An 11,849-nucleotide genomic window follows, 5' to 3' on the forward strand; every position below is an offset into this window, starting at 1 on the left:
TGAAAACTAATTATCCACCAGACATGGATTACTGCGAGGGACAGAGCGACGGACAGATATGGAATATTGTTGTTTTATTATTTTAGTTTTATTACAGGAGATCGAGAGCTTCAGAGGAATTAGGTGAGGATGTACAGTTGTGGCCAAAAGTATTGACACCCCTGCAATTCTGTCAGATAATACTCAGTTTCTTCCTGAAAATGATTGCAAACACAAATTCTTTGGTAATATTATCTTCATTTAATTTGTCTTAAATGAAAAAACACAAAAGAGAATGAAGCACTAATTCCACCGAAGCGCTCGATCTCCTGTAATAAAAGTAAAAAAGCAAAGCAACAATATACCATACCTGTCTGTCGTTCTGTACCACACAGTAATCCATGTCTGGGGGATAATTTGTTTTCAACTTGGAAGGTGCCAAGATGCGACCATCCTTCCTGAAAACCACTGGTGAATGTGCTGCTGGGAATGCAGCATCAGTGACCGGGGATGACATCATAAAGTTTATTTCCAGTCACTGGGCTCCTTTCACAGCAGGGCTGAGCTGCGATGATTTCCGGCGAGATCCCCGCTAGCACAGTGAGCACTCACGGCTCACGGTGCTAGCAGGGATCTCACCGAAGTCACCACAGTTCAGCTTGGCTAAGAACACAGCATCAGTAACTGGGGGTGACATCATAGAGGTTGCATCCAGTCACTGAGCTCTGTTCCCAGCTGGGCTGAACTGCGGTGACTTCGGTGAGATCCCCGCTAGCACCATGAGCTATGAGTGCTCACTGTGCTAGCGGAAATCTCATCACAACTCAGCCCGACTGGGAACGGAGCCCAGTGACCGGAGGTAACCTCTATGACGTCACCCCGTCACTGACGCTGCATTCCCAGCAGCTCATTCACCAGTGGTTTTCAGCCTGAACGGTCGCATCTTGGCACTGTCCAGGTTGAAAACTAATTATCCACCAGACATGGATTACTGCAAGGGACAGAGCGACGGACAGATATGGAATATTGTTGTTTTATTATTTTAGTTTTATTACAGGAGATCGAGAGCTTCAGAGGAATTAGGTGAGGATGTACAGTTGTGGCCAAAAGTATTGACACCCCTGCAATTCTGTCAGATAATACTCAGTTTCTTCCTGAAAATGATTGCAAACACAAATTCTTTGGTAATATTATCTTCATTTAATTTGTCTTAAATGAAAAAACACAAAAGAGAATGAAGCACTAATTCCACCGAAGCGCTCGATCTCCTGTAATAAAAGTAAAAAAGCAAAGCAACAATATACCATACCTGTCTGTCGTTCTGTACCACACAGTAATCCATGTCTGGGGGATAATTTGTTTTCAACTTGGAAGGTGCCAAGATGCGACCATCGTTCCTGAAAACCACTGGTGAATGTGCTGCTGGGAATGCAGCATCAGTGACCGGGGATGACATCATAAAGTTTATTTCCAGTCACTGGGCTCCTTTCACAGCAGGGCTGAGCTGCGATGATATCCGGCGAGATCCCCGCTAGCACAGTGAGCACTCACGGCTCACGGTGCTAGCAGGGATCTCACCGAAGTCACCACAGTTCAGCTTGGCTAAGAACACAGCATCAGTAACTGGGGGTGACATCATAGAGGTTGCATCCAGTCACTGAGCTCTGTTCCCAGCTGGGCTGAACTGCGGTGACTTCGGTGAGATCCCCGCTAGCACCATGAGCTATGAGTGCTCACTGTGCTAGCGGAAATCTCATCACAACTCAGCCCGACTGGGAACGGAGCCCAGTGACCGGAGGTAACCTCTATGACGTCACCCCCGTCACTGACGCTGCATTCCCAGCAGCTCATTCACCAGTGGTTTTCAGCCTGAACGGTCGCATCTTGGCACTGTCCAGGTTGAAAACTAATTATCCACCAGACATGGATTACTGCGAGGGACAGAGCGACGGACAGATATGGAATATTGTTGTTTTATTATTTTAGTTTTATTACAGGAGATCGAGAGCTTCAGAGGAATTAGGTGAGGATGTACAGTTGTGGCCAAAAGTATTGACACCCCTGCAATTCTGTCAGATAATACTCAGTTTCTTCCTGAAAATGATTGCAAACACAAATTCTTTGGTAATATTATCTTCATTTAATTTGTCTTAAATGAAAAAACACAAAAGAGAATGAAGCAAAAAGCAAAACATTGATCATTTCACACAAAACTCCAAAAATGGGCCAGACAAAAGTATTGGCACCCTCAGCCTAATACTTGGTTGCACAACCTTTAGCCAAAAAAACTGCGACCAATCGCTTCCGGTAACCATCAATGAGTTTCTTACAATGCTCTGCTGGAATTTTAGACCATTCTTCTATGGCAAACTGCTCCAGGTCCCTGATATTTGAAGGGGGCCTTCTCCAAACTGCCATTTTTAGATCTCTCCACAGGTGTTCTATGGGATTCAGGTCTGGACTCATTGCTGGCCAACTTAGAAGTCTCCAGTGCTTTCTCTCAAACCGTTTTCTAGTGCTTTTTGAAGTGTGTTTTGGGTCATTGTCCTACTGGAAGATGCATGACCTCTGAGGGAGACCCAGCTTTCTCACACTGGGCCCTACATTATGCTGCAAAATTTGTTGGTAGTCTTCAGACTTCATAATGCCTATCTATAACGCAAGTCATATCGAAGAAATATTACAGGGCACATCCCAACATGAGGTGCTGTATCATCAAACATCATCATTAGTGTTGAGCGATACCATCCGATATAGAGAAATATCGGATCGGAGTGGATCGGCCGAAACAAAAAAAGGACCCCCGGCAGGCCCGTACAGACCCCCGGCAGCCAGCACAAGCCCCCGGCAGGCCCATACAGACCACCGCCAGCCAGCACAAGCCCCCGGCAGGCCCATACAGACCACCGCCAGCCAGCACAAGCCCCCGGCAGGCCCGTACAGACCACCGGCAGCCGGCACAAGCCCCCGGCAGGCCCGTACAGACCCCCGACAGCCGGCACAGGCCCCCGACAGGCCTGCACAGACCCCCGACAGCCGGCACAGGCCCCCGGCAGGCCCGTACAGGTCCCCCGCAGTCGGTACAGGCCCCCCGCAGTCGGCACAGACCGCGCATCATGCGAGCACAGACCGCGCATCATGATGACATCATTTCAGCAGCCAATCACAGCCACAACAGTGGCTCATTGCATTATGGGGACTTCCGATTCCGGTATCCGATATTGAAAAAATATCGGTACTCGGTATCGGAATTCCGATATAGCGAATATCGGCCGATACCCGATATTTGCAGTATCGGAATGCTCAACACTAATCATCATACTATACAAAAATATGCTTCAACACAGTTATAGTCTAAATCACATCTTAGAATAGTCTTTACTCCAATGGTTGACATTTGAATATATCTCTTAGTTTCGCAAAGTTTTGCTAATTTTTGAAAACTAGAAATTAATTTGGTTATCTTAGAATTTATTTTTTCATCTTTGGTATCTACAAGTCTATGTGTTCTTTCTCTTCTAAACATTTTAGAGAGCATCCCTTGTCCTGTATTTTGCAGAATTCATTCATGGACAAATTGTGTACAGTCCAGACTTTTCATGATTACTGGCACATAGAGAGTTTGACCTCATGTACAGGCTGAATTGACACTTTTTTCACCTAAACATATCACATAAGTTGATTTCAGTGGACTATTTGAGCTTTTCTAGCACAAATTAAAGCAAAAAAAATCCATCCACAAAGCTAATACTCATGAATTCACTCAATTGTGAGCAGCTGGGTACAGTTTTGGGGACTATTTCACACTTATTTGCCATTTAGGCATTGGAGCCTCAGAAAGACCATATGTCACTCTAACTCATATTATATCCTCCATGTCATGATTCTATCCCACAATGTGTCTGGAATGAAATTACTGATGGCTCAGCAATCCAATCTGATACAGGAGCTTACTGAAGCTGTCAGTAACTTAATTGAAAGCTCAGTGTCCAGTCTGGTGCAGCGGCGTGCTGAGGTATCGCTGATTAGATTGACAGCTCGGCTGTCCAGTCTGAGACTGGGAGGTACTGGCTGTCTTTAGGTGTTCATTGTCCCAGGTGATTGCTCGGCTTCTAAGCTAGGCTGTTAGCCTTAGACTTCTGCTAGATGTAGCCTCAACAAAGTGTGGTTCATTTTCTCTTTGCCTAGTGGTTTATTTGATGATCTTTCATTGCCTGACCATGGACCTCCTTCTTACTCTCCATCTGTTTAACCCCTGTGTACTGATCCGCTGTCATCCTGGAATTTTGACATCACCTTTGTCTCTTCCCTCTGAATATGATGTACACTCCGGGCTTTTGACCTAGGACTCCTTGACAATCCAGATTCATAGCTTGTCTGTGAGAAGTGACACAGTGTCACACGCCACCTAGGACTTTCACTCTAGGATTTGGACTTTGCCGGTCAGAAAAAAAGAGATGGTCCCAACCCAAATGCTAAGTAACTTTACTGAACTTACTAATTATGCATTTGGTATTATCAGTAAAAAAAATGACCAAGATAAAAACAAATTTTGCTTGATCTACCAGAGGAAATTATCAAGTAACAAGAATGGAAGGATTCTGGTAGTTTTAGTGAACTTGGAGCAGAAAGGTGAAATGAAGGTTTTGACAATATTTATGCGGCTTGCTTTTCTTCTCTCTTTTACTGTCACAGTAATGAGATTTTGTCAAAATCAACTTGTCTGGGCAATGTCTTTAACTAAATTCTTTTTCATAGTGCCCTTAACATCCTTATTTCTGATGCTGTAGATGATGGGGTTTACCATGGGTGTGGCAGCTGAGTAGATGATGGAAACCGAATTGTCCATTTCTGGAGATGAATGGGATTGAGGTCGTAAGTACAGAATCATAAGGGTCCCAAAGAAAACAGTCACCACAATGATGTGTGAAACACATGTGGAGAAAGCTTTAAACCTTCCATGAGCAGAATTTATTTTTAAAATGCAGGACAGAATATGAACATATGAAACCAGAATCAAGAAAAAGGATAAAGTAGCTCCGATCCCTGCCGAAATATACATTGCTATCTCATGGAGCCAAGTGTCACTGCAGGACATTTGTATAAATGGAGGAACTTCACAAAAGTAGTGGTTGACGTGGTGGGAATTGCAGAAAGACAACTGGAAGGTGTAGGTGACATGTATTATGGAGTTGATGAAGCTTGAAGTCCATGACAAAGTGGCCAGGCTGATACACTTCTTCCTGCTCATGATGGTGTTGTAATGCAGAGGCTTACAGATGGCAACAAACCGATCATAAGCCATGATGGCAAGTATGAAACACTCTGTAGTCCCAAAGGTTAAATGAAAATGCATCTGGATGGCACATTCCAGTAGAGAAATGCTCTTGTCTTTGCTTAATGTGTTCATCAGGAGTTTAGGCACCACGGTGGAAGAAAAGCAAATGTCAATAAAGGAGAGATTGATGAGAAAAAAGTACATTGGTGTGTGGAGCTTTGGATTAATAGTTACTGCTATGACTAATAGAAGGTTTGCCAACAATGTTATCAAATAGATTACCAATAATGCAAGGAAGCCAATAACTTTCAAGTAAGGAACATCAGACATACCAAGGAGAATAAATCTGCTAGATAAGGATTGGTTTAATATTTCCATTGCATGTAACAGAGAACCTGATGTAAACAAAAGTTAAAATGCAAGCTTATTTATTGACTTAAAGGGAATGTATCACCTATGATTAACATATACAGTGGGGAAAAAAAGTATTTAGTCAGTCAGCAATAGTGCAAGTTCCACCACTTAAAAAGATGAGAGGCGTCTGTAATTTACATCATAGGTAGACCTCAACTATGGGAGACAAACTGAGAAAAAAAAATCCAGAAAATCACATTGTCTGTTTTTTTTTCATTTTATTTGCATATTATGGTGGAAAATAAGTATTTGGTCAGAAACAAGCAATCAAGATTTCTGGCTCTCACAGACCTGTAACTTCTTCTTTAAGAGTCTCCTCTTTCCTCCACTCATTACCTGTAGTAATGGCACCTGTTTAAACTTGTTATCAGTATAAAAAGACACCTGTGCACACCCTCAAACAGTCTGACTCCAAACTCCACTATGGTGAAGACCAAAGAGCTGTCAAAGGACACCAGAAACAAAATTGTAGCCCTGCACCAGGCTGGGAAGACTGAATCTGCAATAGCCAACCAGCTTGGAGTGAAGAAATCAACTGTGGGAGCAATAATTAGAAAATGGAAGACATACAAGACCACTGATAATCTCCCTCGATCTGGTGCTCCACGCAAAATTCCACCCCGTGGGGTCAGAATGATCACAAGAACGGTGAGCAAAAATCCCAGAACCAAGCGGGGGGACCTAGTGAATGAACTGCAGAGAGCTGCGACCAATGTAACAAGGCCTACCATAAGTAACACACTACGCCACCATGGACTCAGATCCTGCAGTGCCAGACGTGTCCCACTGCTTAAGCCTGTACATGTCCGGGCCCGTCTGAAGTTTGCTAGAGAGCATTTGGATGATCCAGAGGAGTTTTGGGAGAATGTCCTATGGTCTGATGAAACCAAACTGGAACTGTTTGGTAGAAACACAACTTGTCGTGTTTGGAGGAAAAAGAATACTGAGTTGCATCCATCAAACACCATACCTACTGTAAAGCATGGTGGTGGAAACATCATGCTTTGGGGCTGTTTCTCTGCAAAGGGGCCAGGACGACTGATCCGGGTACATGAAAGAATGAATGGGGCCATGTATCGTGAGATTTTGAGTGCAAACCTCCTTCCATCAGCAAGGGCATTGAAGATGAAACGTGGCTGGGTCTTTCAACATGACAATGATCCAAAGCACACCGCCAGGGCAACGAAGGAGTGGCTTCGTAAGAAGCATTTCAAGGTCCTGGAGTGGCCTAGCCAGTCTCCAGATCTCAACCCTATAGAAAACCTTTGGAGGGAGTTGAAAGTCCGTGTTGCCAAGCGAAAAGCCAAAAACATCACTGCTCTAGAGGAGATCTGCATGGAGGAATGGGCCAACATACCAACAACAGTGTGTGGCAACCTTGTGAAGACTTACAGAAAACGTTTGACCTCTGTCTTTGCCAACAAAGGATATATCACAAAGTATTGAGATGAAATTTTGTTTCTGACCAAATACTTATTTTCCACCATAATATGCAAATAAAATGAAAAAAAAAACAGACAATGTGATTTTCTGGATTTTATTTTCTCAGTTTGTCTCCTATAGTTGAGGTCTACCTATGATGTAAATTACAGACGCCTCTCATCTTTTTAAGTGGTGGAACTTGCACTATTGCTGACTGACTAAATACTTTTTTTCCCCACTGTAATTATTGATATAGGTCATTTTCTGATGACACATTCAGTTTCCAGAAATCTACCAGCTAGATCTAAAGACACATTGACACTGACAGCATTCTTTAGAACACTTATTTCATAATAATCTTTTAGTGTAAATAGACTGCCGATCACCCAAGAATGAGGTGTTGCATCATACTGTCTAATCTGAACAGAACATTGGCAGCTTATATGCACTGATCAATCTATTGCAGATGATTCAGTGTACATCTTTGACTGTGGTTTATAAACAGTGTGGTGTGACTGTTAGTCAAGTGGTTAATTGAAGGTATGTGTCACAGGGATGGTAGCTCCCTGTGATGTAGCCTGGAGTGTTTTTCTTAAGTGAATGTAGATTTTTAAGTAGTTGCTGTTCACATTTGGGTCCGGGCTACGGGTAGCTATGAGAGTCGGGAGGGTCTGGCTACCCATGTACCACACACTGTGGTGAGGGGGCTCACTTTACCCCATTTTGTCTGAAGATATGTGTGTGGTTGTGAATCTGCAGGACCTGCAATGAGGTCATGAACCATGTGATCCATGACTCATCTGTGGGTGTGGTGATGGACCATATTATGTGCCTGAGGTCTGGTTACGTGAGAGAGTGCATGGATCTGATTGGGCAATGTGGAAGGTCCTCAGAAGGCCTAGGTGCTGGAAGGTGTGCTGCCTTCCTGAAGAGCACATGCTGAGGCCGCTGACCAGGTGAAGCCTGTGTACATTGGCCTGTGTGTATTGGACAATCCCCAGGAGGGAACGGACGTCCTGAATGAGGAGTAACTAAGAGGTAACCCCGGACAGGGTGAACTAACTGTGTTTAGGCAAGAGCCTGCATGAACATTCTTCTGTTTGATGTAAGACTGTTACCCTTTCTACATGCTGTTTATGGTTTATGCTACATAATAAACCACATGGACTGATTTATGTGAAAAACCCCGCGCTGGACCCTATTAATCGGCTGCCAAGTGAGTGTCCCCCAACACGAACAATAGGCGTTACCTTACATATGGTGGAGAATGCTAAGGGCACTGTTGTAGCCTTGTTGCTAGAGGCAACGGAAGAGGTCTACAAATTCAGTTGCTAGGGGCAGCGGTCCAAGAAACACATGTTGCAGTGCTGGTGACTCTGAGCCAGGAGAGCAGACGGTCTTGAAAACCGTGTGATACTGACCGGGGTCAGCGAGAAATGTGTACAGGATACCTCTGCGGTAGAGGGATCTGAGAACCTGCGTGGCAAACAGGTAACGGACTTGAAAACCGTGTGTTACTGACCAGGGTCAGAAAGAGACTGTTGATAAATTGTGGGATACCTCTGAGGAGAAGAGGCATCCGGGAACCGGTGTGGTCATCACCAACAGGTAACAGACAGGAGTCTGTGATATGCTGACCGTGGTCAGGGAAAGAATGTATGAGAAGTCGCTATAGGGTGCCTCTGTGGATAAGAGGTACCTGGGAACCTGTGTGGCCGACACCAGCAGGTAACGGACAGGAGTCCGTGTTGTACTGACCGGGGTCAGTGAGAGACCGTTTGTGTGTTTTTTTTTTCTTCAATCTCTCTCTATAAGAGCTGAAGGTGTTTGCTATGACTCGGCGGGGTCACAATGTTTTCTCTCAAGTCAGCTTGCGGTGGCTCAGTGGGGTCATGAAGGTGACAAGTGTCTAGCTGTAACTCGGCGGGGTTATGAAGATTGCTGTGGATCAGCAGGTCCACAAAGACAGCGCAGTGGAAGCGTCCATGGACTTGAGACAGCAGGAGCTGTGGCAGTGCCAGCAGGAGCTGGTGAGCTGACGTAAGAGGACATCAGAGCATTTGTCCTCTTAAAGGACAAGTACAAGCACAAAAGACAAACTGTACCATGTGAACTCTGGCCTAAGAAGGCCTGTAGAGGGGACATGGGGAAATCCCAAAAGGGGGCAGTGACCCAAATCGGGGTGTTGACCCAAAAAGGGGTAGAGTCCCAGAGGGAGGCTGAGTCCAAAAAGGGGATAGTGGCCCATAAGGGGGAGGAGCATCCCGACATAAAAGGGGTGGTGCAGACAAACTGTTGCCATGGGCAAATGTACTATATGTGTCCAGTCTGCCTTGTGAACTACCCACCTGGCATGATGCTACGGGGGTGTGCCCTACAGATAAATAACAAAGATGTGGTTGGTCTGGTCGACCCTGGGAGCCCGATGACTCTGGTGAGGATTGCTCCTGAGATACCCGGTAGAAAGATTGGGGTCACTTGCAACCACGGGGTCACTAAGGATTGTCCAGTGGCCAGGGTAGACTTTGAGACAAGCTGGGACATTACGGGACAGGATGTCGCGATAGTTCCGAATTTGTCCTGTCCACTGGTTATAGGCCAGGACTCTAAACTGTTCTCTGGCTTGTGGGACAGGGGAATTCCTCTACAGCAGGAGGATGGAGGCCTCTCTACTGTTGGGCTGGCAGACATTGAGATGGTGACCCCTCCTAAAGTGGACAGGTCAGATGTAGGAGTGACCGGAGGAAAGGGTGCGTGTGCCCAACTTACGGACCTGATGTCTCATGACATGTACGACCAAATGACTAATGGGGATGTGGTAGATAACACGTCTGGGGCGGACATACAGTTAGAGGGTAACTGGAGGGTTCACTCTGCTGATGGGGGCAGCTCAGTCTCCGGGGGTGAATGTGACTCTAAGATAGAAAGAGAGTACAGTAAGGTAGGCACAAAGAGTCGAGAGGTACCTGAGGGTGACCGGGCAGAGTTGAAGGAGTCTGAATTCTTGGCAGTCAAGGCCCGGCTTAGAGAGAAGGAAACACAGGCGTCCCAAGACCTCGCTAAAGAGTTGTCTCGAGAGAAGCACAAGGTGGCACATTTAAAAGCCATATTAAAGATAAGGAAAGAGTATGTAAAACAAGAAACAGTCCTGAGACAGGTGGCTGAGCGCAGAGTAGGTGAGCTGGAGAAGGAAGTCTCTGAGCTAAGAAGTCACCTGGTAATGTGTCAAACCGAGAAGAAAGCCATATTGGGTGATATGGAGGTGCTCCGGGAAGCCTTAGGAGGTCTAATGCAAGAGAAGAAGTTGGAGGTTGCAGAATTACAGCGGTAGTGCCAGACTGATAATGAGGCAGAACAAGACAACCAACCAGTCGTGGCAGATTTATTGGTGGAAAGATCCATGGCAAACCGGGAGCCATCTGTCCATGAAGAGAATGAGACTTCGCTCTTCAAATGCGTGATAGAGGTACCTGAAGATCTGAGAGACGCGTGTGCCAGGGAGTCTACGCATGAAGATTTCAAGAAGGCTGTGGGGTCGTGAAAGTGTATTGGACCCCGGAAAATAAACAGTTAGTGGTACTGTCCACATCTGGTGTCACAGCAAAAAGAGTAGCTGTCTTGAATGACCAACACTGGAGTTGTGTGCGGACAAAGTGGTTGATCCAGTTGGAGAATGAAGAAGCTGCTAAGTGGTTGGAGCATGTGAGGAAAGCTCGGAGGCTTCTGGAAGATGTAATACACGTACCTATTCCTATGGTGAGGAAAGTCATTGGAAGAAATAATCGAGCCATGCAGGAGATGGTGAATAACTCTGGACTGGTGAAGCTAAGTATTCCAGGTGACCATGAAGATCAGATACCAAGGGAAAAGGGTATGGTACCATTCTTCGTTTTAGGTACAGTGGAGAGTCTTGGAAATGTACAGACTCTGCTGGAGTATCGTATGGCGTATCTAAAGGAGGTGGAACAGTTAAGGCTGGAAAGACGGTGCCTTACGAGACTGCTAGCCCAAATCAGTGAAAGAAGATGGCGACCGCATCCAGCCCGAGATAGGGAGAAATGGGAGACTTCTATAGAGACTGGCAATACGCTGTCTCAAGCAAAGCAGGGTAGTGACAGTGACTTCACTGTTAATTCAGAGTTGAATAGCAAAGACAAGAGACCCAGTAGAGGGCGTGGTAACAGTGGATCAGACTCAAATCAACCAGTATTACCAACTGGACGTTGGGCTCATGACCGCAACCGAGGGGGGTGGCCACGGAGAGTAAGGTCACGTGAAGGGACACTTTTGGGAAGTATGGTGACTAAAAAATGGTCTGGTGACACAGATAGAAAGTGACTCATGTGCTGAGGTCCAAGGCCAACTTACTGACCGCTGGGGGTGGGGGAGGCCTGACAAAGGGGTGATGGTGAATGCCGTCCAAAACTGACTGAGACGGTTCTCTCGATGGATGGGGCTAGGTAACATGCGTGACCTGTTTCGAGGTACCGGGTATATGACAAGTGTTCAACCCCACAAGTTTGAACAGAGGAGGAGGATATGTGGCATGACTGGTGGTCAAGTGGTTAATGGAAGGTATGTGTCACAGGGATGGTAGCTCCCTGTGATGTAGCCCAGAGTGTTTTTCTTAAGTGAACTTAGATTTTTAAGTAGTTGCTGTTCACATTTGGGTCCAGGCTATGGGTAGCTTTGAAAGTTGGGATGGTCTGGCTACCAATGTACCACACACTGTCGTGAGGGGGCTCACTGTACCCAT

At 45.7% G+C, this 11,849-nt stretch overlaps 1 protein-coding gene across 1 annotated transcript; it reads right to left on the bottom strand.

Moving 5' to 3' along the window:
- Nucleotides 1-4,693: 4,693 nt before the first annotated feature.
- Nucleotides 4,694-5,638, bottom strand: LOC141082649 (olfactory receptor 5AR1-like). The gene has a single exon (XM_073566599.1). It carries the CDS (start codon nt 5,633-5,635, stop codon nt 4,694-4,696), a length of 942 nt encoding a protein of 313 aa, XP_073422700.1. The 5' UTR covers nt 5,636-5,638.
- Between the last annotated feature and the right edge of the window lie 6,211 nt (nt 5,639-11,849).

This window comes from Dendrobates tinctorius, unplaced genomic scaffold (assembly GCF_039654945.1).
Source record: "Dendrobates tinctorius isolate UK_male_01 unplaced genomic scaffold, ASM3965494v1 ptg000019l, whole genome shotgun sequence".
Lineage (NCBI taxonomy): Eukaryota > Metazoa > Chordata > Amphibia > Anura > Dendrobatidae > Dendrobates > Dendrobates tinctorius.